Source organism: Corvus moneduloides, chromosome 6 (assembly GCF_009650955.1).
Source record: "Corvus moneduloides isolate bCorMon1 chromosome 6, bCorMon1.pri, whole genome shotgun sequence".
Taxonomy (NCBI): Eukaryota; Metazoa; Chordata; class Aves; order Passeriformes; family Corvidae; genus Corvus; species Corvus moneduloides.
In genome coordinates, this window is record NC_045481.1 from 47,315,754 (window position 1) to 47,341,746 (window position 25,993).

General features: G+C 53.3%; 2 protein-coding genes across 4 annotated transcripts; one reads left to right on the plus strand and one right to left on the minus strand.

Annotated features, from left to right (window-relative positions):
• Window positions 1-8,188: 8,188 nt before the first annotated feature.
• On the minus strand, window positions 8,189-18,808 carry LOC116445764 (cytosolic 5'-nucleotidase 1A-like). 3 transcript variants are annotated; one of them, XM_032112739.1, is made up of 9 exons: window positions 18,722-18,808; window positions 15,483-15,901; window positions 14,097-14,155; window positions 13,260-13,427; window positions 12,760-12,889; window positions 12,124-12,246; window positions 10,866-11,044; window positions 9,990-10,331; window positions 8,189-8,455 (listed from the first exon to the last, which is right to left on the minus strand). In XM_032112739.1, exons 3-8 carry the CDS (start codon window positions 14,139-14,141, stop codon window positions 10,029-10,031), a joined length of 948 nt encoding a protein of 315 aa, XP_031968630.1. In that variant the 5' UTR covers window positions 14,142-14,155; window positions 15,483-15,901; window positions 18,722-18,808; the 3' UTR covers window positions 8,189-8,455; window positions 9,990-10,028. The 3 variants fall into 3 exon arrangements, with proteins under 3 accessions (XP_031968630.1, XP_031968628.1, XP_031968629.1); XM_032112737.1 differs by lacking the exon at window positions 8,189-8,455 and having other exon boundaries at window positions 9,575-10,331; XM_032112738.1 differs by lacking the exons at window positions 8,189-8,455; window positions 15,483-15,901 and having other exon boundaries at window positions 9,575-10,331.
• Window positions 17,834-24,182, plus strand: SYT8 (synaptotagmin 8). Its single transcript, XM_032112736.1, has 9 exons — window positions 17,834-18,021; window positions 19,520-19,642; window positions 20,007-20,164; window positions 20,310-20,405; window positions 20,639-20,806; window positions 21,041-21,208; window positions 21,404-21,521; window positions 21,912-22,045; window positions 22,134-24,182. The coding sequence occupies exons 2-9, from the start codon at window positions 19,537-19,539 to the stop codon at window positions 22,365-22,367; spliced, it is 1,182 nt and encodes a 393-aa protein (XP_031968627.1). The 5' UTR covers window positions 17,834-18,021; window positions 19,520-19,536; the 3' UTR covers window positions 22,368-24,182.
• Window positions 24,183-25,993: the final 1,811 nt, after the last annotated feature.

The following is a 25,993-nucleotide window of genomic DNA, read 5'->3' on the forward strand; positions in this document are numbered from 1 at the left end:
TTCCGGGTTTTCTGGCTTTTTTTTCCTCCCAGGGGAGTGGAGTGGGGGGGAAGAGGGGGGACACACGCACAGCCCCAGGCAGCCGACCCCGAGTTCCTCGCAGGGCTCGGCTGCTCACGGACCTCGGCCGCCCACCCTCTGTCACCACGGGGGTTTCATTGTGCACCCCCGCCCAGGGGGGCCGTGGCAGCTCCCCAGCCCTGTGTTTCTCCCTGGCCCCAGGACACCTCCAGTTTGGGGGACTCATCCCTCCGAGCTGGGCGTTTCTGGGGAAGATGGGCATATGCTAGGCCACTGCTCTTTTGGGAGGTGCGGTGGGGGCGGGGGATGCCAAACCACATCTGCCACCCTTCAAAATGCACTGAGGTGGTACTAGGCCACCTGCAGCCATCGAGAACGATGCTGGTGCAGGGCAGAGCCCGGGGGGGCACCGGCCACCAGCATGCCCCGTGTTCTGCCCCTCAAAATGCAGACTGAGCATCGAGGACTACTGGGGTGGGCTCTTTGCCACCACCGGGGTGAAATAACAGGGCTCAGAGGTATCACCCCACCAACTCAGGAGGGAGCGGCCACAGCTAATCTCTGCCCAGTTTGCCCCAGCCAAGCTCTTACAAAGCCACGAGACCTGCTGGAAGAACAATAAAGATTAAATTGGATTTACAGACATTTTCCCTTCCAAGTCCTGAGGGCTAGGGAGAGCTCGTTATCTGTTCCTGCTTGTGCCCAGTTACAGGGATGGGAAAGCAGCAACCTGTGGGATGAGCTGGGCACTGCTGGAGTGGGGGACTTTGCATAGCTTTGCAGTGGGATTCCTGTCCCTCTCCTGTCACATTCATGTTCATGCAACTTCTGGAAAATTGCTGGGTCATGTCACTGGCACCTCACTTGCGCCATCACCTTCCCACACTGTGTCCCTAAGCCTCTTCTCTCCTCCCATGGCCTCACATATGATCCTGCTGCCCTGTGTCCATGCATGCCATCCCCCCAGTTGTGATCCATGCCGAGTATTTTTAGGGGGCATTTCTGCCCTGGGCTGTATCTTGTCCCATGAGCTCTCCAAATTGCCAAGCCTCAGCCAAGCCGGTGGGCTTCAGGAAACCTGCTGCCTCCCTGTGGGACCTGGCTGCCACTGGGATGAGGTTTCCTGGAGCGATGGCCGGAGGCATTGGTTGAATCTGGTGGGTCCCGTTATTTTGGCCGGCATCTGCTTCCCTCCTGCCCCTGCGGGTGTGTGGTCAAGCTGAATGCCACTGACCATGAGTCAGCAAAACTCGTTGCCCTCCTGGCCCTGAGGCACTGGTGTGACTCAGCAAAAACCCTGCGTGGCTCATTCGGGCAAGGGCCCAAGGCATAGCAGGTCCCCAGCACCGGTAGCCTGACCCCAGAAGCATCGCTGCTGCTGCTGCTGCTGTTGCAGGCTCCATCTTGCGGGTCTCCTCCTCTCGTCCCCCTGGGTGTCCACAGGCAGGAGTGGGTCAGACATAAACCAACCTGACCATGGCCCCATCCAAGCAAACCCACCCTCCCCAAGGGCTCTAAACCCCTTTGCAAATGTGCTTTGCAGACAGAAAGGACAGTCCTGACGCCAGGCCCAGGCCTCCACTACATCCCTTATAGGCTTTCCTGGAGCCTGTGGCAGAGCAAGTGAAACACCAGCCCTCCTCCCTTCTCTTTGAAGTGGCTGGGAAACTGTAGCTGGCTAGGCAACCTGCACCTTGGGCCCCAGGCTGGGGCACCTAAGGCAGCTCCTCCTTGAGCATTTCCAGTCTGGCCAGTCTCTGCCAGAATTCCGTGGCTATGGAGTGGGCTCCAGTGTGCAGGGATAGGCTGGTGAGGACAGCATGCCATGCTAGTCACGTACCATCACACAGTGCACACCAAAGTGCTTCAGCAGAGTAAAGAACTCTGGACCCAGGCTGTGTCTGGGTTTTTTTGATTCCAAGGGATTAAAGGCAAACAAGCTTTGCTGTTATGAATGAGCCTTTGCTTGAGCTTCATGGCAGCAAGGCTTGTGTCCTCATCTGAGACTGCTCTCATACCAGTGCAAGAAGGTTGCTGCTTTTAGAAGGCTGTTCTAAATGACTTACATGTCCCATGTTCCCAATGGTTTATTGGGAAAAAGGAAGAATGGGGCTGTGTCAGGGAATGTTACAATGCTGGTCCTCTCCTGGGTGCCTGCAGGATGGGAAGGGACTGGGGGTCTTATCCCAAGAGTTTTTAATCCGTCTCTATCCCTTGGCACCAGTGGTTTTAGAGCTGACATGCCAGTGCCTGCATGCTGGGGGGCCAGTGGCTCCAGCAAGGAGCCAGGATTTCTGCATTCAGGCTCCCTTAGCACCTCTGTGGAATGTTTGCCCTGATGTTAAAGCCTTGAGAGGTACAGTGGGTATGTTTAACCAGGAGCTGGGAGCATGTCTGGGTATTTATAGGCTTGGACCATGAGAGTTGCACCATATTATCTTAAAAAGATAGAGTGGCACGAGCCTGGGCTCAGGGTTTTTTACACATTTTTCCTTGTTTGTGGAGCAAACAGGGAGTGCTGTGGCTGAGGCATCTAGAGAACATGTGAGACACACTGGAGGACCTATCCCTCCTCACTCCTGTTTTTGTCACAGTGGATGAACCCCTTTTCTTGCTGGTCTGTCTCCCTAGCCCCCTGCATCCCCCGTGGCTCAAAGGGGTGAACCAGAGCATTGTCCCCTGCAGCCGCAGCTGTGGGTGTGGGGTGACATGCCCCTGGGGCCTGGCAATGCTTTCGCAACCTCGGTGCCTGCTTGAGAGGATTCCCAAGGTGGGGTCAAATGACTCAGCTTCACTAGCTACAGTTGGGAAGAGCACCCCAGCTCCAGCTCTGGGAGATTGGGGTCTCCTCTGCAAGTGACACCAGGGTGTCCCACCTGCCCTTTTGCCACACAAGCAGGGATCTGATGCATCTTAGTTTATAAACATAGAATCCTTTAGGTTGGAAAAGACCTGTAAGATCATGAGTCCAACCATTAACACTGCCAAGTCCCCCACTAAGCCATGTCCCTAAGTGCCACATTTGCATGACTTTTAAATGCCTTCAGCGATGGCGATTCCACCCTTTTCCTGTGCAGTCTGTTCCAATGCCTGATCAGCTTTGCAGGGAATAAATGTTTCCAATATCCAGTCCAGAGCTTGCCTGGCACAACTTGAGGCCATTTTCTCTCATCCTGTCATCTGTTACCTGGGAAAAGAAGCCCCCACCTCACTACAGTCCCGTTTTACACAGTTGTAGAGAGCGATGAGGTCTCCCCTGAGCCTCCTTTTGTCCAGGCTAAACACCCCCATTTCCTTCAGCTGCTCCTCATAGGACTTGTGCTCCAGACCCTTTCCCAGCTCTGTTGCATTCTCTGGACATTCTCCAGCACCTCAATGACTTTCTTGCAGAGAGGGGCCCAGAACTGGACACAGCACTTGAGGTGTGGCCTCACCAGTGCCCAGTACAGAGGGACAAACGCTGCCCAAGCCCTGCTGGCCACACTATTTTTGATACAGGCCAGGATGACATTGGTCTCCTTGGCCACCTGGGCACACTGGCTCATGTTCAGTTTCAAATGCCTTTTTTTAGGGGGGCTCTAGCAGGTCTCCCATTTGCAGTTTGGCAGCCCTCTGCCAGGGTTGCTACAGTGGCCTCTTTGTCCTTACACATGGCTGTGTGTTTGCCTTCACCCCTTCCTCAACGTTTTCTCCTAAATTTATTTATCACAGTGGTAGCAGTGTCGTGAACTGCAATGACCTACAGGGCAAGGAAAGCTTCAGCTCAGAGATGCAAATTATTATTTTGCCCAGCTGTGGGTGGGATTTTTAGAGGACATCTTAAAATTCAGAAAAAATGCATTTCTGATTTTGAAGCTCATTGCTAAAAGAGAAAATTATTCTTCCATCTGAGCTGAGCAGAGCCTACACTACAGGTGCACAAGCCTGGGCAAGTCTGGTTTCAAACACCCTGCCTCCGCTGGTGCTGGTGCCGGTGTGAAGGTGCTGGATGCAGCTCATTAGTGGAGCCTGATTCACCCTCCCTGAGATCCCAAGTGAAGCAGTGGTAACTTTTTCCCGGCATGGTGCCAGGATCTCGCCCACTCCCTACACCGTTTCCTAAACTGATGTACAATTTACAAGGTGAGGGTGTGTTTTGCAGTGGCACCGGCACATCCCAAACTACACCCTTTTTCAGGGTAACACCCACAAAAACAAGCCAAAAAGGTAGTTTAGTAGCAGCTCTGGGTGGTGGGAAACCTGGGAGCAGAGGGGGGGTTGCACTAAGCACAACAAAGTGATTCATGCAGGCCCTGGCCATCCTGTCCCAGCTCTGTAGGCACTGGGGAAGATGTCCTCGGCATCATGGGTGGTGGGAATCCCCAGTCCATTCATGCTGGCTGGGTGAGGCTGGTTTGGAGGCAGAGCTGGCCTGCAGCTGTCTTAAACATGTTCTGCCTGACATCATGGGCTGCAGTGACCTTGGGGAAATGCTAAGTGGAGCTGCAAAAGGCCAAGGCTAGGTGGTATTTTTTCCCTTGGTGTCCTTTATGCTGCAAACTGTGATCCTGGTGGCGGGTGAGGGTGGCTCACTAGTGGCTGCGTGACACAAGTGGATGTCATAACACGCAGGAGACCTGAGCATGGCTCCATCCTCATCAGGGCCATTTGCAGCAGCCTTTGAACATGGAGTGTTTTCACCCCAATGGACTTCTCCATCACATCTTGCTCTTCCATCTTTTCCCTAGCTATTAAAAAAAAAAAAAACCAAACAGAAAGGCTTTTGTAAGTCAAATATACTTATGGTCTTTAAGATGCTCTGGTGTCTTCACTAGGGTTTACTTACACACTACCTTGCCTCAGTGGGCTGCTGCCAAGCTCGACATCTCCTGTCCCTGTGTCCCACGCACTCCATGGCCCTGCCCAAATGCTTGCCGCCCCCACACCACCTGCCCGCTCCTGACCCTGTTCGGCATTGGATGTTCTTCATCATCCCCTGGCTCATCCTCCCCCACGGCTGGTGACACACCTGGCAACCACCTTGGGGAGGAGGGCACCTACCCCTCCCTGGCTGCTGGTCCTGTCTGCTCCTCGGGGCAGGGATCTCGTGTTGTTTGCCTCACCTGAGTTATTTTGCAGCAGGCTGAAATTGCCAGGGACAGGCAACAACAATCCTGGCAGACACTGGCAGCAGGCAGCGTGACCTGCGGCTGATGGGATGGGGTGCTAAGTGGCAATGATGGTATTGATTCATCCCCACCCACGCCAGGATGTGATGGGGAATACAGGGACCCAACTCACCTTGTCATCATCTTGGGCAATTCCTGCTGCTGTCCCCCACGTGAGCCTGGCTTCAGATGGGGGGGGTATTGGCATGCTGGTGGGGTTTCCATCATGATGCAGAGAAGTGCCTCCAGCCACATCCAAGCACACCATCCATTTAATTTTCTTTGCCAGCACTAGATGTCATTTAATTATTTCCTTTAGTTTCCAGCAGAAACTGCCCTAAGAGGACCATCATTTATGCAATCATGTCTCCTGCATGTGACAAAACACTGAAGCAATTGAGACTTCTGATCCTGAGAGGAGTATGGACTCAGAAAGATGAGGGTCAACACCCCATTGCAACCCAAGGATCAGCTTAAAAGTTGCAATGTGTTTTCTTGGAGTGGGAGCAACCAGCTCTCACTGGTGATTTGGTGAGTCAACCTGGACCTCCTAGGGCAGTTTCTGCTGTGTCACTATTTCCACAAAGGCTCTGAATTCTAGTTTATTGTCACCTTTCTGCTAAGCTCCATCTTCACTTGCTACCACAGCCACTATTTTCAGTGTGACTGCCTGGGGTTAAGCTCTTGAAACCAGTTTTAAGCACACTGGCAAACAGTCTGTGGCTTCACACACCCTCCCTCTGACGTTCTACATGCAGAACAGCCTGTTAATAATTTTTTGTAGCGTGGGACGTGGCATCTCGGCTTCTCTGGCTGAGAACTCCAGAGTGTTTCTCAAGGTACACTGCCACCAGGGTGACTTAGGGTTATGGTCAAAAATGTAAAGATGCCTTGCTCAGTGCTCGTGACCAAAGGTGCTTGTAGGTTAGGGAGGTGTGGGAGCATCCTTGGCAGACACTGCAGCTGCGCCCAGGTCCTGCAGCCTCCAGCATCCTCTCCCGCTGCAGCCAGGAGTCAATGAAGCTGAACAGCTCGGACACTGCCACTGCAGATCTCTATTAGCAGATAAATACCTGCCAATCTTCCCTCCCTGCAGTACCACCATTTCATAAAACCCTTTCTCTTGCTTAGCACTGAGCTGTTTTGTTTTTAGCATTGCAAGCCTAAATTGACTGGTGCAGTGAGTTGGGGATTAAGGGCATGGTCCTGGGCAAAGGTCTCGCACAACTCCTCAGGGCCAACCAGCTGCAGCCTCTGATCCCTGGGGTCACGCGCCCCACCCCGAAACAAGGGCTACTTGTTTGGCATTGCTAGCAGAACTGGGCCCTGCAGAGGAGGGAGCTGGCCTGCCTGTGGCTGAGCAGAGCAGGGACCCACCTCCTTCTCTGGACCAGGAGGGTGTCTCAGAGGGGAACCCAGACACCAGGCAGCTTTGGCTGGGGTCACGGGGGGTTGTTGGAAAGCAATGGTCAGAATCAAGTGCAGGTCCTCAGAGCCCCCTTTGCACCCCTTTGCACTTCTTTTCCTGGAGTGGAAAGGTGCAAAACTCAGCAGGCTTCAAAGGGAGCCTATCTGTGGTGGTGACATGGCAGTGTGGCCTGCTCCTGCCTTGCCCTGGCCAGCAAAACCTGAAACGGGTGTCAGAGAACCATGCCATGACCAGCCCCAACAGCTAAACCCTCTTCAGGCTGCAGCAGCAGCATGAGAGCCTGGCGCATCAGCAATCCCTTCAAGGAGGGAGCTTAAGATGCCTCAGAAAGCCAAAACCTGAGGAGCATCCCAAGCATTAATGAACTTATTACAGAGGCCTCTAAGACAGAAACAGCAAGTTTGTCCTTGCAGCAGGGCATGAAGCTGCAGCAGTCCTTGACAGAGGGTGTTTTTGATGCTCCATCTTTGGAGCAGGACAGAAAAGGGCGGTTTTTGATGGCACATCATTGGAGCAGGGCAATAAGGGCAGTTTTGATGCTACAAGCTTGAACCATGGCCTCAAGCAGCTGTACTTGGCCCTATATGATGCAACCCCACAAGCTCGGAGTTTCCTTCCTTTTTTCCCATTTTGGGCATGTTTTGCCCTGTCATCCCCCATTGTGCTGACAGTGCTGGAGGAAGGCATGTGGCGCTTTCCTCCTGCCTCAGCATCCCACGCGCTGCAGCAGCTCACATGGGCCTGTCCCCACCACTCTTGACTCAGCTGATTTCCTCTCGCCCAAGGCGGTGACCAAGCTCTTGCTGGCCCTGTCCAGGCATCAGCAAATGAAATGGGTTGGAGTGGTGGATACCCAGGAGCATGGTCACCCCCAGCACTGGGTCCATGTCCCCAGCACCAGTTGCCACAGAAGCAGGGGGCTGTGCCTGGTGGGCAGGGCTGTGGGTGGGCACTTGGATCATACTGCTGAGCCCGGTGGTATCTGACCTGCATGAAAGTGGGATGAATGTCTGCACCTGCTTACTGGGCATGTTTGGAGCATCCTGTAATTAATGTTTGTTCAGCTGACGGCTGCTTAGCATTATTAGTGAATGATGAGTGGCTGATGTTGTTGATGTTGCTACCTCAAAACATCTAATTTCAGCATCTGTACTGAGCAAAAGGGCCAGGGGCCAGACTGCTGGTGCCAAGACCCTGCCAGGCTTTGCTTCCTTGGAGGTGGATTCCTATCATATCTGTGCACATGGGCATCCCTGTCCTGCCCTAGCAGCCTCGAGTTTGGACCCACATGGTTGCCACGATGGCAGGGACAGGACCTCTGCCAGTGGCATGGCAGGGCCAGCAGCTCCCCTTGCTGAGGCAAGATGTGCAGAGTCCCCATGCCCAAGGTAGCAGGAGTGAGCTTGGGGACACAGATACAAGATGACATTCAGGGGCCTAATCCAAAGCCCACTGAAGATTTCTTGTGTATTTAAGCCATTTTGATGAACATGTCTAACACCTGATAAATAAATGAATGTGTGTAAAGGAGCACTGAGTTATCCCACCCTTCCTCCCACACTGCTAGACACAGGCATGAGGAACAAGCACGCACACTGGGATACTCGGTTATTTATTTATTGTGGGGAAAAAAGCTTTGGTGAGAGCAACACTTGTGAAGCCTTTAAAAATAATTATTTTCTTATTACACTGAGATTTAAAAAATGAAGCCAGCATCATCTTTATCTCCTTGTCCATAATCCTGCTGCCGCCTGTGCGGCCAGTTTTTTTATGAGGCGTTTCTGGACAGTGGGCAGGGATTTGAGGTGCCATGTCCCCAGGCAGCACAGTGGCCTCTAGTGGCAACTCCCATCCAGCCCTGGGGAAAGAAAACCTGCAAATGAAACTTGCGAGTTGCTTGGTCCCCAGGAAAATTAGGAACGGAGTCCAAACTGCCAAAGGAAAGGCATCCCTGTACGGGGGGCGGGGGGGGGGGTGTGATGTCAGGCAGGGAACCTAGCACACCCACATACCCCATGTGCAAGGAGCAGTTGTTCCTGAGACCCCCACCCATGCCCTCCACCCATGGGCCTGGAGATCCATTTAAGGTTGGCCGCAGCACCCAGTCCTGCCCCAGCCCCTGCAGTGCTGTCTGCAGCCCCGGCCCCTCCATGGCTTGCGCTGCAGACAGCCCATCTCCAGTGCCCTCTCCTGGTGGGACATTAGAGCTGTTCCATCTCCTGGACGGACCTCAGTGCTGGGTTGTAGCCTTGTCCCTGCCTTGCGGCTCCAGGAGCTGAGTGTGCTACAGGTCTGTCTCCCAAAAGCACTCTGTGAGCAGTGTGCATGCCTAAAGAAAGCTGTCTTGTGCTATAATCTGTTTTATGAGGAGGAATAGCTTGGGCTGGCTTTCTTCAAACCTTCTAAAAGGTTTGTAGGTCCTTTACAGTTTTGAAGTCTTTCTCCCTCTTCTGAGTTTGGCTGGAGCTACCTGAAGCACTCACTAGCACATCAGTCTCCTCAGGAAACCAGGCTGAGTGTGTCTGGTGAGGCAGGGTCTTGAGTGCTCCCTTTAGACAGAGATCTTGGGAATAAATCATAGAATCATAAAATGGTTTGGGTTGGAAGAGACCTTAAAGATCATCCAGTTCCAGCCACCCTGGTGTGAGCAGGGACACCTTTCATTAGACCAGGTTACTCAGAGCTCCATCCAACCTGATTTAACACTCCCAGGGATGGGGCATCCACAGCTTCCCTGCGCAATCTATTCCAGTGCCTCATCACCCTCACAGTAAAGAATTTCTTCCAAATATCTGATCTAAACCTGCCTTCATTCAGTTGGAAGCCATTCTCCCTTGTCCTGTCACTACATGCTCTTGTAAACCGTCCCTCTTCATCTTTCCTGTAGGCTCCCTTCAGGTCCTGGAAGGCTGCAGTTAGGTCACCCTGAACCCTTCTCTTGTCCAGGCTGAACAATGACAATTCTCTCAGCCCCTCCTCACAGGAGAGTTGCTCCATCCCTTTAATCATCTTGGTTGCCCTCCCCTGGACTTGGCTCAACAGGCTGATGTCCTTCTTGTGCTGCTCCATCTTGGAGACTGTCTGAGCACAGCCAAAACTAGCATTTTTTTCTTGCTTCCTTCAGCTTGTGTGGGTGGCATTAGCTTCACTTATTTCTTTGAGAAAGTCCCCAGGTCCTACATGGCATAGCTGTAGTCCTCAGTGTCACAGCAAAGGTGTCCTTCTGTCCCAGAGCAGCTGTCTTTTGGCTGTATCCTAAGATGCAGAGGACCTCTTATCAGGAGCAGAAATACACATCAAGCTTTGCATGGGAGTCCATGCTCTCATCCCCTTTCCCTGAGATTTGCTTGCTGCATGTTAGGAGGTCTTTCTTTCTCCACCAGAAGTTTTACCTGTGCTGCTGGGAGGGAGGACTGCCGGCCTGCAGCCCATCAACAGCAGGAGGGGACCCAGGCAGAGGGTACCCCCACATTTTGAGCCCCTTGAATGTTATGAAGTCCATCATCAAAGAAAATGTGAGGCTGGATCTGGGCGAGGATGGGGCCCTTGGGAGCCCCATCCATGAAGAAAGCCTCGTCGATGGGCAGACCCCATTCCCGAAGTGTCTTGATGGCCCGGATGCCCATGTCCCGGCCGCTGCGGGCTGTCACCAGGTAGGTGCGGATGGGGGATTTTTCCTGGCCGAACTTCTTACGCATCTTCCCAAGGTGCATGGCAAAAGCCTTCAGGGGACCCTAGAAGCACAGCAAGACAGTTGGGAGTGTGTGGGAAATAAGGAAACACCTACTCTGCCTGTACAAGCCACTTGTTCTTCTTCCATGGTTTGTCAGGGCTGTGCAGAACACACAATGCCTGTGGGCTGCAGGACTGGGCAGTGCTGGGACTGGTGCTGTGCACTGGGGTCCCTGGGAGGAAGGTGAGCCTTAAGGTGCTCATCCTAATCCCAAAGTGACCAGCAAGGTATATCCCAGCAAGCAGTGCCTCTGGGTCTGAGTCCTGCAGGAACTTAGACAGCAAGAGGTCACAGCCTACAAAAGGTGATGTTGGGAGTAACTACAATCCTAGATATTTAGGAGCTGATGGTCACTTACAGGAGATAGCAGTTCCATTTCCAGTGAGACTCCAAATCAGGCCCACACCAGGGACTGAGTAGTGGATGCATAGGGAATCTGCAAGGATTTGTGCTTTTTTGACCGCTCATGGCAAAGCCCTAACGGGAGAGATTGCAGAGCCTGTGGGTGCCCATGAAAGCAAGGTGGCATGCTCACATCTCCTATGGGGATGGCCTCCATCGCCCGCTCGTACTGCAGTGCCCCCTCCAGCCCCTGCTCCTGGAAGATCTGGTCCGTCTCGTCAGAGAAGAGCACGGCATCCCCATCAAACACCAAGCGCAGTGGAGTGCTGGGGGCCTGCACCTCCTGCTGGAAGACGAGCGCTGCTGAGACCCCTGTGAGACAGAGCAAGGTGGGGTCAGGAGGGACACCCCTCCCTGGGGCAGCTCATGCATGGCCAGCTGCTCCCTACACATCCGCTGTGGCCCTGTCCCACATCGCCATGCCAGGGCCTCCAAGCCAGGGAGCTTTCTGGGGGAATCAGCCCAGCCTTTCCACGGCTTTGTCATCCCCTGAGAAAGTGCTGCTGATTGGAAACCGAGGTCTGGGGAGATACTGAGGTGTGGTAAGAGATGGTGGGTGGTTGTCAAGGCATGAGCAGCCCTCCTCCTGGTGCCTGCTCACCCTGCCAAGCCTCAATCTTTAATGCCCAGATTTAGCACTCTGTGGTGTGAATAATATAGGCTGGCATCTCCATTGATTGCGGTAATTGGCTTAATTACAGTCTCTTCCTACAAGCTGTTCCCTGCCCACCCTCATATGTGGACCCAGGCTCCCAGATGGGAGACACTTGTCAGGGCAATGATTCTCTCAAGGAGGTTCCAGGAATGTGCTGTGTAGTGAAGGAAAGTCCAGACTGCAGATGGCTTGCTCCTGACCTTGAAGGACGGTGGCCAGCTGATGTGCTCATACCCAAGTAAATTAATAAGAAGGTGATTAACCCCATTAGACAAGATGGGGAGACTGCACTCCCTCCAACTGAGGTCAGGCATGTGCTTATATCTATCACTGAACACACAGTAACTCTGCATGTACCAAGACAGCAAATCTCTGTGGCATCATCACAAAGTCCTGGGAATCACTGATAAACTCTCATTGATGAATGGAATTGCATCTTTGGTTAGAAATGCTTAAATGCCAGGCAGGGAATGACCAGCCCATGGCAGAGCTACGTCCAGAATGATGCATAATGCACTCAGTGACGTGTGAGGGCATCTGAGCAACCCTGGTGTGTTTGCAGGCTACTGGTAAGGACAGAAGAGGAGACTGAACTGTTCAGGATTGTACTAGTAATCAATGTGGCGTTTACCCCTTGTCCCTGTGAAATCACAGGTTCTGGTGCTGTCTCTTGGTACTGAGCTGCTTGGAAAAAGTGTGGTGGGTTTGGGGACGTGGGATGGAGGGGAGAACTCACCTCTCCGGAGGGCATTGCAGACATCTGTCCTGTCAGCTGAGAGGAACAGCTTGACGCCGTGGGACTTCAGGTACTGTGTGGAGTCCTCATCACTGACGAAGCAGAACTTGGAGATCTCCAGGCCTTCAGGACAAGGGATGTGAGTGAAGTCTTATGGAGCAATATCCTCCTCACAGCCCCTGACACCCTCCGGGGGTCTTGGTGCGCTTTGCGAGAGCAAGAGCTCAGAGCAATGCATTTTCCACTGGTGTATGGGGAACCTGCCTGTGTCCTTGCTGCATCTTCTTGATCTGTTGTTGCTCCTATAAAACTGCAGAGTGCAGTTAAATATTCCCTCCATCCCTCCCTTAAATGAGCATTCCTCATGACAGCACTCTGGGATTTAGGGTGTTTTTTTCAAAGAACTGTTTTTATTTTCAGTAGCTGCCTGAAGATGCCTGGGCCGTTGCAAAATGCTGCCAGACTTCCTGGTCTGAAGGACGTGGCTGAAGGGAGCTGGGCTCCAGGAGAACCCCTTCCCCCCTTCCCCTTGTATCCCCTGGCTCTCTGCTTGCCACTGATGATCCACTGGGGTGCCTGATCTGCTCTGCAGCCTCCCAGGGGAATCAGGCATCACCAGGGATGGGTCCCCCTTACCATAGTGCTTGGCGCTGTTGATGATGCGCGTGCCGCTCTCTGGGCTGTTGTTGGAGAGCACCAGGATGTCAAAGAGGTCCCTCTCTGCTGGGTTGTTCTCCAGGATCTTCTTGTTCACATACTGCACTGCCTGTGAGGAGAAGATGGGACTCTTTTAAAGAGGCATGACTGTAGTGGCTTTGCAGGAGCTCTTTTGTAGTTAAGGTTAGTGGTTTGTGCTGCATCTGTCAGCTATGGCACTGCTGGCATGTTATGGAGAGACAGACAGAGCAACCATCCTGCAAAAGCCATCATCAGGAGGGCAGAGAGCAGGATACCTCACCAGGGGGGAGATAGTCTGGTCAGGAGCACAGGTCTCGATGCCCTGCAATGAGGCCAAGAGATCAGGAAAGGCCTAACTGCACCCTGTGACTGAAGTTGAGACTTAGAGCTGGGAAAGCGGAACTTTCACCCCATGCTGTGAGTGTCTGCATGTGCCCCTAGCCAGGTGTGGTACTCACCTGGATGAAGGCAAACGCTGTGCCTGGTGGCAGGGGCTTGTCCTGGTTGGCCTGCTGGTGCCTTGTGTACTCCTCCTTGCCCTTCTCCAGGTAGAGCTTGTGCTCCTCCTCCAGATTGAAAATGGCTCTGGTGGTCACAGCAATGACCAGTGCTGTGCTGGGATCCTTCTGCAGGACAGGGAGGAAAGAGGAGTCAGGGGACATTAGAGAAGGAGCTCATGGAGGTGGGGTGAGCAGGGGGCACCAACCAGAGTGGTGGGGTTGGGTGCTGGAGGTATCACCCCGTGTCACAGTTCCTGATGCCAGAGGTACCACACCCAGTCTTCATTTTCAGGCCACCAAGGATGGGGCTGGCAGTGTGAAACCCTAACCTGTCTGATAAGTGCCACATGCTCCAAGGACAGCCCACACAGAGGGGATTGCTTCATAATTTTGTTGTTTGTGGGCACAGCACAGCCACAATCATCTGTTCGTGCTGAGCTGGGTACTGCTGGGTTTCTCTGGACGTACTGGTTGTTTTACCCTTCGTTTGTGTCTGTTCTGGACAGTCAGATAAAGTCTCTCTGTGTGTAGAGAAGCTGCTGCTTTCTCCCTGGCTGCTCCAAAATTTAAGTGTGAGCAAATGTACCTGCCCTGTCCATGCAACTGGGAAATCACATGGACCTCACTGGGACCAGGTGCCCAGCAGCCCTGGAACAGGCCACTTCTGCTGAAACCCAGGCATGAGCAATTCAGGCCACCACAGTTCTGGGCTGTGGTGTGTTCTCTCCTGCAGTGGCATTTCAAAACCTGGTTTGGAAATACAGGATGTGTGTTTTGTAATGAACAGCCTTTTACCTGTTTTACATCGGTGTTTATGACTGTGCTTTCCGGCTTTGCCATCTTCAAATCTCAGCCTTTAAGAGAAAATATAAAATTAAACTGACAGATTATAATATAGTCAATCTAGAGAGGAGAAGAGTGGAAAGGAGACAGGAAACATCCTACACGCCAAGTACAGCAGCCCAAATGAACCTATTTCTGCTGACAGCAGCTTTGCTCCGAGAAAAACTGTTCTAATAGTTCCAATTAAATGTGATGGAAAAGTGGCTTTTCAAACACAGATCACTGCTTTATTTTTACTTTTGTTTTTCTCAGAGTATTTTTCTCTGTGTGGAACTGCTGAAAGTTGTTGTGGAGCTCTTTTCCATGCAAACTAAGGCTGTCTTTAAAAGCCAAAATAGGTTAGATCTTAGAGGTAGGTTTCTAGTTCACATCCTTGTTGCCTTTTTTGCTACATTTGCTTGAATGGTGAATTTGTATCTACAAATGAAGGAGTTCACTGCATCAGCAGCTCATTTGCAGCTGTAAAAGGCCAGAGTAAGTAGAGATGTGTGGTGAGGGCTTGGATACAGGGTGAGACCCCCGCGATGGCACTGGTCTGCCCCTCCACAGCCCTGTGAGCCCTACCTGATTGCTGTGCTGGGGGGCTGTGCAAGCAGAGCTCAAAACCAACATGCAGTGTAAAGGACAAGTCAGGGTCTCCACAGAGACCTGTCTTTTGCCCCAGTTTTATTTAATTAATGTTTATTGTCAGGGACAGCAAAGTGGTGCCTGGGCCAGTAGGCAGCACACTTGGCCAGCCCTGAGAGCCACAGCCTTGCCATGGGGGGCTCAGTGCTTGCATGTGCACTCCCCGACTGCCCGAGGAGTGGAAAGTCCTGCAGCAGAGCTACTCTCCCAGCCAGGGGTGCCTGGAAAGCCAGGAGATGCTGAGCATCCCTCTGCTTCCTCCACCCCATGGCCCATGCTGGGAAGGGGTCTCCTCCCAGAGAGCAGGGCAGAGAGTGGCAAACACCCGCCCAGCTGAGCGGACAGAAGCTTTCTTCTGCCAGCATCTCAGCCAAGTATTTTCTGAAAGTCAAAATTAAATGCAAGGAGGCAAAGGAGCTGAGCAGCCCTTCCTGGTCGGAGAATGCACCTCTAATTTCTGCTTCGCTCTTCCGAGCGCTGCAAACCAAGCCCGAGTTCTCCCTCCCATCCCCCTGCCCAATAACCCGCAGTGCTGTTCGCATACAGACACACGGATCTGCACAGGCACGCGTCTCGCTGCGAGACCGCAGGAAAACATTCCAGCCGGGTGCTGCCGGTCCCCGCAGCTCTTCCTACGGCTGCTTAGCAGGGAGCATATGTTACCCCCTGCCCACAGACAGGGTTCTGCTGGAGAGAAAAGCCCAAACTCACCCCGAGCGCTGCCTCTGCTTCCCGTCACAGCCTGTCCAGCGGCAGCATCCCAACTCTGCCCAAGGCGCCGCTGTTTATATTTCCCCCTGCCCGCGCTGCAGGAAGCAGGCAGGAGCCGGGATGGGGCGCAGCTCTGCTTCCCGGCGTGCTGGGATTTGTAGGCAGCCAGCTGGTTGGCGTCGTGCCCGGGCCAGACTGCATTTCCCAGCGTGCATTACACAGGATTATGGTCGCCTGGCCCTGGCTTGGGACACCGCCGCGGTCACCTTGGCGAGGGGACTCGGCGCTGTTCGTGCATCCGGAGCTCCCTGGGAGCTTGTGCTCAGTGGCTGATCACTGTCCACAAGCGCTCCCGCGATGTCTTATTTCTGCAGCCGGAGTGTTTATAGCATGCCTCTCGTCCTCTCAGTTCCCAGCCCCTGAATGGTTGTATTTTTGACCGGAAAAAATAAGGGTACCCGGTCCAGAGTGACTCGCAGCATGTGCAGGGATTCGGGGAGCAAAGGCAGGTGCAGAGCGTGGCTGGGTGCAGCGCATTTGCAATTTTACCGTAATGGCTTTGGGTCTCTTTCCCCTTCTTTTCTGAAAGCCATCTCTCACACGCTGTCCTGAGCAAGGTTGATTTTGGGGTTAGGATTTTACTTTTCTGGGTAGGCTGTGTGGCACTCAGCCCTGTGGGGCTCATGGTCTTGGCATATTTCAGCACCCCTTTTCTCTCCAAGAGTGCGACCGTCAGGGGTGTGGGGGGGTGTAGTGGTTTGGTCTAACCTATGACAGGGGGAGAGGATGACAGGAGGGGGGCTGACACAGAACATCATCCTGCAGCTTTTCCCTTTCCCCACTACTGGAAGTGGTCCACTGCTGCAGCCTGCCCAGCCTGGCTCTTGCCAGAGGAGACCAAGCTCACCTCCACTAAGGCCAAGCAGTTGTCCCCCTACATGACACCAGGCTGTCACCAGGATCACCACATCTCCTCCCAAAATAAGGGAGGCCCATAGAGTCCTGTGCAGCTTGGTCTCACTGAGATCATAGAATCATAGAATGGTTTTAGTTGGAAGGGTCCTTAAAGATCATCTAGTTCCAACCCCTTCCACCATGGGCAGGGATGCCATGCACCAGATCAGCTTGTTCAGGGCCCCATCCAACCTGGCCTTCAGCTCTTCCAGGGATGGGGCCACAACTTCTCTGGGCAACCTGTTCCAGTGTGTCATTACCCTCTGAATAAAGAATTTCTTCCTAAGATCTAAATCTCTTCTCTTTTAGCTGTCTCTAGCAAACACCCATTGAAAAGGCTACTTATGTGCTCAGCTTTTAGTGTGCATATGCAGACACCCTTTCTCTGGAATTAAAATTCCCTGGAATTTTAGTATTCCCTATTCCCCCATCCCCATAATGTGTTTCTCCCATGCATCCTTTGGGAGTTCCAGTTTAGAGCAAAAAGTTCCCTTGGAGGTTTACTGCAGCATCATTCCTGCAGCATCATTCCTGCCTCTCCTGCTCCTGGAGATGGTGCTTCTCTGAGTAGCAGGAGTGCAAGGCCCTTGAGAGTGGGGCTGTGTTTTGGGTGGCTGAGGGGCAGCCCTAGCCCCTCTCCCATGGCTAGGCACCCACTGTGGCAATGCCTTGGTGGCCATGTGAAAATCTGGAAGGACTGGTGGCCCAGAGCTGGGACAGGTCTGATTTCCACAGCATCTCCTCCCATGACTACGTCAGCCATTAGGCACTGGCAGTTTTGCAGCATTGTTCCCTGCTTCTGACACCACCCCAAATTTACGTGGTGATAAGGCAGGTTTGGGGCAGACTTTGCTGAACTGGCAGCAAGGGAAGAAGTTTACAAGCATAAATTTAATGCAGTGGAAGCCTGTGAAATTGCTCCTGGCTGTGTGCCTGGCGCTTTTCTTGGTGCTGGAGGATGAAACCACTCAAGCAGTATTGTCTTGTCCTGTCTGTCCTCCCTGCTGGGTTGGAGCAGGGCATTCCCATTCATCCACACACACATTTCACAGGCCCTCACACAGTGCATGCCCTGTGGGCCAAGGAGCTGGGCTCCCCAAGTGCAGAGCTCGCCAGTGATGGATGCAGTCATGCACCCATCCCCTTGCAAGTGTCCATTCCCTTGTGCTAAGTGCCTGCAGCCACACAGTCCAGCCCAGTATCGCTGCAGGGATAACTTGGAGAAGTGAATTTCCCAGTGCACGGAGCTGGGCAGCAATGCCCTCCAGCTTCTTGCAGGTAGGAGGGCAAGTTTTGCTTCCTGGTCCAGCAGGGAGTTCCCCGCTGGCTTTTCGCCTGCATGAGCACCGCTTGGGTCAGCAGCGAGGTGGGGCCGGCGGAGCTGCTGGGGCCACCCGGTTCCTGGGCTGGCAAAGCAGACTTTCCTGTTTCGGCTGTGCAGTGCAGCCACCATCCCGTCTGCACTCTCAGCTCCGTGCCCGGTGGGTCCCATCTCAGCCCACAACATGCCCCTGCCACACGTGGTGGCTTGACTGGAGCCTGCACAGCAGGGAAGGGAGACTGACACTGGGAAGGATACTTGTCGGTAAGTCGGGATTCGGGAATCCAGTCAGCACAGGGTGGGAGCAAGAATCAGAGTTCTCCCTGCCCCTTTTCCAGGAGCATGGATGCTCAATGCTCCCTGCAGACTGCCCACTGAGACTATGCCTCCTGTCCTGCACCGCAGCAGGGCTGTCCCCATCGTTCCCAAAACGGTGGCTCGGTTCATTCTTCAGGGTTGGGATAAAGAGTTTTTTTAAACCAGGGTCAGTGTTAAACTAATGTGACACAAGCAAAAGGTACTGACACCCTTAATTCTGTGTTGAATGGGTGCCTGCTCGCCTGTACTGTCCTGTCCACCCTTCACTCCAAAGCTGCAGCCTGGCACCTCTTAAATACCTGAGCTTCAGGTGTCCAATGACACAGACATCCCAGGTGGCCCTGGATAAGTCATTTAACCTGCACCGCATTGTTCCAGCCATGCCGCCGCAGGGATGGCTCCAGCCCTATGCCCACATGCAGCAAAGCACACTGCTGGAAAAAGAAAGGGTTCTTGCTGGCTTCGCGGGCTCAGCCAGGGGAAGTGCAGACGTGGTTTCCTCCTCCCCGGGAAGATCCCCATGCAAGGAGCACCTTGGGATGGGCAGAGCGTGGGCAGAGCGCAGGCAGAGCGAGGCGGAGTTGGCTGCTTGAGCAGGGACCCCCTGGGACGCGGAGCAGGAGGCTGGGGCAGCAAAGGCACATACCTGGCAGCCCGGGCACCGGGGCTGGGTGCCAGCCGTGCCGTGGTGGCTGCAGACCCGCTCACCGCGCAGCACGGCTCCGGGCACACCTCCCCGGCTGACGCGAAAGGAATTTGGCTATGAGGAAGCGTTCATGCTAGAATAAGAGCCTTGCCATGGGGAAAGCAATGCTGTAAAAGCATCCTGCTTTAAATTTGAAGCCCTCCCTTAGGCTGTGTCAGCGTTGCCATGTGCTCAGGCCAGGCTCACGGAAAGTTTCCGAGCCGCTGTGACCCCAGCCTGAGGCAGCACTGCCACCGGCAACGAGGGCACCAGCCCTGCTGCAAGCCCAGGAGCAAACCTTCCTGTTCCTCAGCCCTGCGACAAGAGGGAAAATAGCCAAAAAGGGGTTTTAGCTGATGATGGGGGTTTCCTGGAGCTGAGCAAACTCTTCAGCTCAAGCTGCTTGGCCAAGGGAGGAGCCAGCACACAACAGCTCTTGGTTTTGTCCCCTGCAGACAGGTGATTCCTCTGTTCAAAACACCCTCGACCACGCCAGTCTTTCCCCTTTCAGTAAGCAGATTTGCAAGGATATGAAGGAGAAGGCTGTATGGGAGGGGCCTGCTGGCGTGGAGCCCTCCCTGCCAGTGGCTCCCTCCCGCTCCATTTCACATCTCATTGTCAATGTGGCCAAGCTCTAATCGCTTACCCTGGGCTCTATATTTTAATTGTGTTTGCTCTCATTAAAGCCTGGGGCCACGGTCAGCAGACATGCTACCCTAAAGGAAATCTCCACCCTGTTAATTTTACCTGTGTTCCCAGGTCACCCCAGATTAGCCATGGCAGTGGCAGCCAGGAAAGGCAGGACTACGGCCTCCCCACACACCAGCATCACCACCACGGCTTGGCCGGGCTCCCTGGACAGCTGGCTTAGCTGGATCCCATGTGAGTACAGCGTCTCTTGCCCTGCTCTCTCAGGCAGCATTATCTGATGGAGCTGCTGGACTCTGAGGCTGTGTATTCACTTCACCCTCCCTTCAAATTCCATTTTCTAGTGGGCTCCATCAGGGTGGGAATACTGCAGAGTGGTACCATGCTGCTTCAGGAGCAGAGGGTATCTTTGCTACCTATTTGGGGAATGGTCTTCAGCCTCAGTCTCCCTGCATGGGGTCTGTCCAGAATTCTAGGAGCAATTTTGAAAGTACAACTCCTTAATGCTGAAGCACCAGGAAGGGGTTTAAATGTGCTCTAAATGATTTGCTTGGTTTTAACTCTTCTATCCAACTCTGCTCCCTGAACATCGCACCAGTACCCAAATGGGCGCTCATCACCGTGGCTGTAGCAGGGGCCGTTCTCTTCCTTCTCTTCCTCATCTGCATTGTCAAGTGCTGTTGTAGCAAGAAGAAGCACAAGAAGAAGGAGAGAATCGGCTTGTGTGCCGTCAGCAACTCCACCACAACCAGCCTTGTGCGTCCTGCCTTCCCCTCAATCCCACCTCCCTCCTCCCTGATAGGTTTGCTGCTGCACTGCCCAGCCCCAGGGTTGGTGGGAGCACGGCATGGCAGGGACATGGCTGAGTGCATCCTGAGGGTAGTGTTGCTCTCTGCCGCAGGTCCAGCCTGAGATGGAGGACCTGGAGCGGGGAGTAGAGCAGAAGTGGCGAGGAAAGCTGCAGTACTCCCTGGAGTACAACTTCCGCAAACAGGAGGTGGGGATGCTCATGGCCATGGCACAGCAGGGAAACAGCTGTGCTCTTGTGTGGTCCCTCTTGGCTGCCCACTGAGGTGGGCATACCCTCTCCCACCTGCGTGCAGCCCACCAGCTCTCATGCCTGCTTGGTGTAAAGGCGTTCCTCACTGTTGCACTCACTTCCCACTGAGCCCCCAGCTGCCTGAGCCCATCCTCCTCCACCCGGTGACCTTGTGCCTCACTCCTCTCCAGCTGAAAGTTGGTGTGAAGCAGGCAGTTGAGCTGAAGGCCATGGACAGCGGAGGCACATCTGATCCATATGTGATCGTCTACCTAACGTCTGATGTGAAAAAGAGATATGAGACCAAGGTTTACCGCAAGACTCTGAACCCCATCTTCAATGAGAGCTTCACTTTCCAGGTACAAAACTATAGCCAATGATGTTTTTTTGCTCCCATCAAGAGTATTGCATAGACAGTGCTCCCTGAGCAAAAACCTCTCCAGACAGGGAGATGCCTGTACAACCAGGATTGGAAAATGTGAGAGAGTATGTACAGTTTGTACAACGTACCTGTTGTTGTATCTGCCACTCCATCCCATGAGGCAGGGCTCCCACTGAGTAGTGAGTCTGGGCTTTTGGGTCCTTCCCTGCAGGTACCCCAGGCTGAGGTGTCTGAATCCACACTGGTGATGCAGATCTATGACTTCAACCGCTTTGCCAAGCATGACATCATTGGTGAGGTCAGGCTGCCCCTGGCCAGCATCGACCTGCAGCATGTCATCGAGCAGTGGAGTGACCTGGCGGTGGCCAGTAAAGTGGAGGTTGGTCCTAGTGGGTGTGAAGCTCTGCTGGGAGGGATGTGCTATTGCTTGGCTTGCCACCACCCCAAGAAGCAAGCCCTTAGGGGCAAGCATGAGAGTGGGGGAGGCTCAGGAAATCTGGGGCCAGCCTGGTGCTCCAGCCTCAGGTGAGCTGACTCCTGCCTGGTACTAATTGCTGGCATCTCTCCATCTCAGGAGGAGCATCTGGGTGAGATCTGCTTCTCACTGCGCTACGTCCCCAGCACTGGCAAGCTGACGGTGCTGATCCTGGAAGCCAAGCAACTGAAGCGGATGGATTCTCATGGACTCTCAGGTCTGTTGGGGTTGCTTGTGCTCAGACTTTCCTACTCCTGCCCAGGCCCCAGTGGTGGCACCAAGAGCTGCAAAGCCTTGAAAGCTCTTGGTGCTAAGACCTGCTTCCTGCTGCCACCACCATACCCAGCCCTTGGCTGACTCCCAGCCTCCCTCAGCACAGATACTCCAGCTTTGGGCAGTGCTGGAGGTATCTCCCAGGAGGAGATGTCATGGCTGGATCGTACAGGGAGCTTGGCAGGAGGAGGTGAGCTCTGAGGTGGCTGTCTCACCATGAGTGACAAGTGGGGTGCACTGATCTCCTTGGGAATGGCTCAGGAAAGCTGTTTTGTGGCTGAGTTCTTCAGTCAAAAACTGTCATTTGTGCCAGGTGTGTCCTCTCTCTCTTCAGATCCTTTTGTCAAGGTGCATCTCATACTGAACAGGAAGAAATGGAAGAAAAAAAAGACAAGTGTGAAGAAAAACACCTTAAGCCCCTACTTCAATGAGGTGTTTGTTTTTGAGGTGCCTTTCAGTCAGATCCAGGTGGGTTTCCCTGAAGTGCCCAGGGCTGAGCAGGTCCAGAATGCAACAACCCCCTTCCCACTGACCCTCTTTCTTATGTCCCCCCTAGAATGTGGATGTGGTCATCTCCGTCTGGGATCATGACAAAGTGACCAAGAATGAGCCCATTGGCAAACTCTTCCTGGGCTGCCGAGCCACGGGCAACCAGCTGCGGCACTGGTCCGACATGCTGTCCAACCCACGCCGGCCCCTCGCCCAGTGGCACATCCTGCAGCCCCCAGAGGTGGTCGACAAAGCCCTGGAACTGAAGTCCCACCTCAAGCTGCCCCTGCACTCCAGATAGTGGGGGTCTCCTCCACCCAGAGAGCAGGATGGTGGGCTTGTGGAGGAGTGAGTGGCTTCTGCTCGCAAGTTCTAGACATGTTGGTCCCGGCTCATTGTCAGCAGAGAGGGGACCGGGACTGCTTCTGGCCAAGAGATGATCTGGCTGCTGGTGCAGCTCATGCCCTGTGTAACATCTGGGACAGGGCAAGGCTGGACATGGAGGAGAGGGTACTAGAGGGAATGGCATGGGCGCAGGAGCCAGCTCATCCCAACTGCTCGTGGGCTGGGGGGCAAATACACAGAGCTTCAGGCTCATCCAAAACCAGCGTCCATTGGTATTTATAAAGCAGAGGGTTAACGTGCCGGTGGCATGGGTAGGAAGTTTCTTTGGTTGTGAATAACTTGGCAAGAAGTGTGTTCTTGGAAAGGCTTTATGTGTCCTGTGAAGGCTTTTAAACAAGACCAAGGTATTGAAGCATGTAAGAGGCTTGACAAAAGGAATACAGGTGGATGAGGAAGGTGTGGGAGACACAGGAGTAGCTCTTTAGTGCCTCTGCAAAGTGTACTCTGTGTCCTGGCTAGAGGCTAAATGGGAAGCAATGTGGCTTCACACTTAGCCTGTTCTCAGCCCATGATGATTTGTGCACACTGAGATGACTCAAGCTCTGGGACTCACCAGTGACCATGCCCATGGACCACACAGATGAAGATGCACAGTGTCAGTTCCATTCACCTCACATGGTCCTACCGGAGTGGCACAGCAAGCTTTGCACCTCTGGCACGTGGAGGTCCTGCCAGGGTAGAGGGGCTGAGGCTCTTGCTTTCACACTGTGATCACACCACCGTGGTAAAGGCTGGCTTGCAGCCCTCACATCACTTCTGAGCAGGTTTCATGTTTGATCTGGGAGGTTTTTGTGGCCACGTGTCCTGTCCCACCCTGCTTTGTGGGGCCTTGGTGTGGGGCTACGTAAGTAAAGATCACTCCTAGAAAGATGAGGGCATTGGAGTGGTGCCCCTACATGCCCCTGAGTACGCTGCAGTTTGGGGTGGCTCCAGAACAGCTTCTCTGAGCCATCTGCAGGAGGAAGCTCCTGGCATTGGGCTAGAGGAGGAGGGAATTGCTTCTGCTCTAAAATACTTCTGCTACAAAGCAGCCACAGAACGCAAGGTCTCGGCTCATACTGTAGAATTTTGGCCCCAAAGACAAAGTCCTTTTCACCACAGAGAGCTGCAGGCACAGTGCTAATAGCTATTGCCTGGGCTCTGGAGGGGAGAGAGCCTGGCACATTAATGGAAAGCTATTAATATTAAAAAGCAATTAATCTGTGATTACCCAGAGCTCCACAGAGCGACTATCCAAGAGTTAAACAAACATGAAGCTGAGGAAGATTATGAAAAGTCTCAATAGAGATTAATGACCTGAGCTTAACCGTAAAAAGCTGCTGCTGTGTCTGCCTCTTGATAAATATTCTCCAGGCTTCGTTGTGGCCATGAGGAGGGGAGAAATGACAGGGTGGTTTTGAGATGACTGTAACAAGCGAAGTGTGGCTTCTGCTGGGGAAACAGCATCTGCTGGCAGCCGCTAATGAGATGGAGGAGGAAATCAGTCACCTGAGAAAGACTTGTAAAGGGATGTTTTAAAGCCTCAGCCTTCAGTCTCAACCTTAGAATCAGCCTAAAACAGGCTGTGCAGAAGGGAACATCTCTGGATTGGGTTTAGGGTTCCAAATCTATTGCCAGGTTGGGTTTTGGTGATGCTGTTGTGGTGATTTAGGGCCATGCAGCATCGAGAAGGGCTGTTGGAGGTGTTTGGAACAGGCATTTCTTAATTTTCTGTGTGTGTGTGCTTTTTCCTTTTTTGAAGTCATAGCCTTGAGGTTCACTGCATAATTTATGGGGCTGGGCATAAAAGTATGTGCATATTACTCCCAAAACAGGTGCAGTTGAAGGAGGTGCAGAGACAGCCCCTCCCTGAGAAATGTTACCCCCCCATACCAGCGCCTGCCCCTTCTCTCTCCAGGTTTGGCCCTGCTCAGTGCCTGGATCACCCACACAGTGCTGGGTGAGCAGAGCTGGAGAGGGAAGCCCGTGGTGCTTTTAGGGGAAAGGCCAGGGGATGTGGGAGTGAGCACCCGGCTGGACTGGCTCTGGGCAACCTGGAGTGAGCCTTTGTGCAGTAAAACTCAGCAAACCGAGCTGTTTGTTCAGGAGGGAGAGGCGAGCAGGTGGGGATGTTCTCCACCCAGCTCCAGTTTTTAATGCACCGCCAAGGCTGCTTTTTTCCCTCCGTCATCATTTCTCCTTCTCAGTAAGCCGTGTGTGCTTACAGCATGGCTTTGAGCACTCTCTTCCTCTGGCAGGATCCTCTTAGTATCTGCTGGCAGCTGTTTGAAGCAGGGCTGGTGGATCTGGGCTTCATTTCATGCCTTATTTCACCCCAAATGAACACAGCCTGCTCGGGAGCCTGTTTGCAGGAAGGCAGACAGCCCTGTCTTGTGTGCAAGCCATCTCCTTTTCACCTCCCTGTGGCCTTGGCGGGGGTGGCTGTCCCTCATCCATCAAAGCCAGATGTCTGAGCACCTTCTGCCTCACCAATGCTCCTCCTGCACTTGGAGGGTGGAAGATGCAACGAGAAGTAAAGGAGGGGGAAAACCAACTCCTCAGCTTGTGTCTGTGCTGGATTCCCGTGTCTGCATCTAGAGGGCAGGGCAGTACGTGCTCTGAGCTGCGTCTCTGTGTCATCTGGTCTGTGGCCTCCGTTAGAGCCTCACCAGCCAAGGCTTCTTCTTCTGGAGATGGAGCCCGTGTGCGAGAGGGAGAGAAGGCAGCAGCACTGTGTGAGCCCGTTCCCATAGCTGCAGGCCCAGTTGCTAGCCATGTGGCAATGCTGGAGGTGTCCAAGTGGCTTTTTCCAGGAGGCAGGAGCCAGCCTTTGCCTGATCCTGCATCACAGAGGCAAAGCGGGTTTTGCTGGTGGGTTAAGGGGGGCAAAAGCAGGTATCCAAAGCCATCCAAGGTGCCCAGGTGGTGGATGGGGAGTTTGTCTCTCTGCATTTAATTACCGGCTTTGCAGCCCAGTGGCAAGGCAAAAAGCAGGGCTTGGGCCAAGTAGAGGTCTGTTAAAAGAGACAAGAAGCATTGAAAATTGAGGTGTTTGTTTGTTATTAAGATTTATAATTTCAATTATTTACATCCAGATCCAAGACTTCTGACCTCCGGAAGTCCCCCTCAAAGTGAATTATTCCCTCATTCAGTTATTTTTTTTGGTATTTGTCCCTGCACTCAAGGAAATCAAATGGGAGAGCTGCACAAGGAGAAGGCTGAGCCTCATATGTGCTTGTCACCAGTCGTCTGCAGTGAGACAAAAATGCTTACGGGCTGTCATCGTTCGGCCTGGGTATGGGCTGGCGGTCCTCCAGCCACAGATTTTTTGGCTAGTCTTAGAGTTTTTGAGAGCTGAAGAGCATCTAAGCTCTTCTCACTTGGAGCAAGCATGCCTGCTTTATAAATATTCCTTAGCTAGCATCTTTATGCCTTGCAATTTTATGAGCAAAATGTGTACTTTTGTCATGCATGGGTTTATTTTTTAAAAGCTCCAGCTCCTGGATCCTAATCCCTAATTCCCTTTCTCTATCCCCTTTTTCC

Bases quoted from the DNA above. Each gene is read 5' to 3' on its own strand.
- LOC116445764 (XM_032112739.1), bottom strand. From the start codon at position 14,141: ATGGCAAAGCCGGAAAGCACAGTCATAAACACCGATGTAAAACAG. The intron at 12,247-12,759 runs GTAAGGGGGACC...CTTGTCCTGAAG, and splicing joins CAACAGCGCCAAGCACTATG to GCCTGGAGATCTCCAAGTTC. The intron at 10,332-10,865 runs GTGAGCATGCCA...CTGTGCTTCTAG, and splicing joins AGGCCATCCCCATAGGAGAT to GGTCCCCTGAAGGCTTTTGC.
- SYT8 (XM_032112736.1), top strand. From the start codon at position 19,537: ATGGCAGTGGCAGCCAGGAAAGGCAGGACTACGGCCTCCCCACACACC. The intron at 19,643-20,006 runs GTGAGTACAGCG...ACATCGCACCAG, and splicing joins CTGGCTTAGCTGGATCCCAT to TACCCAAATGGGCGCTCATC. The intron at 20,165-20,309 runs GTGCGTCCTGCC...TCTCTGCCGCAG, and splicing joins ACTCCACCACAACCAGCCTT to GTCCAGCCTGAGATGGAGGA.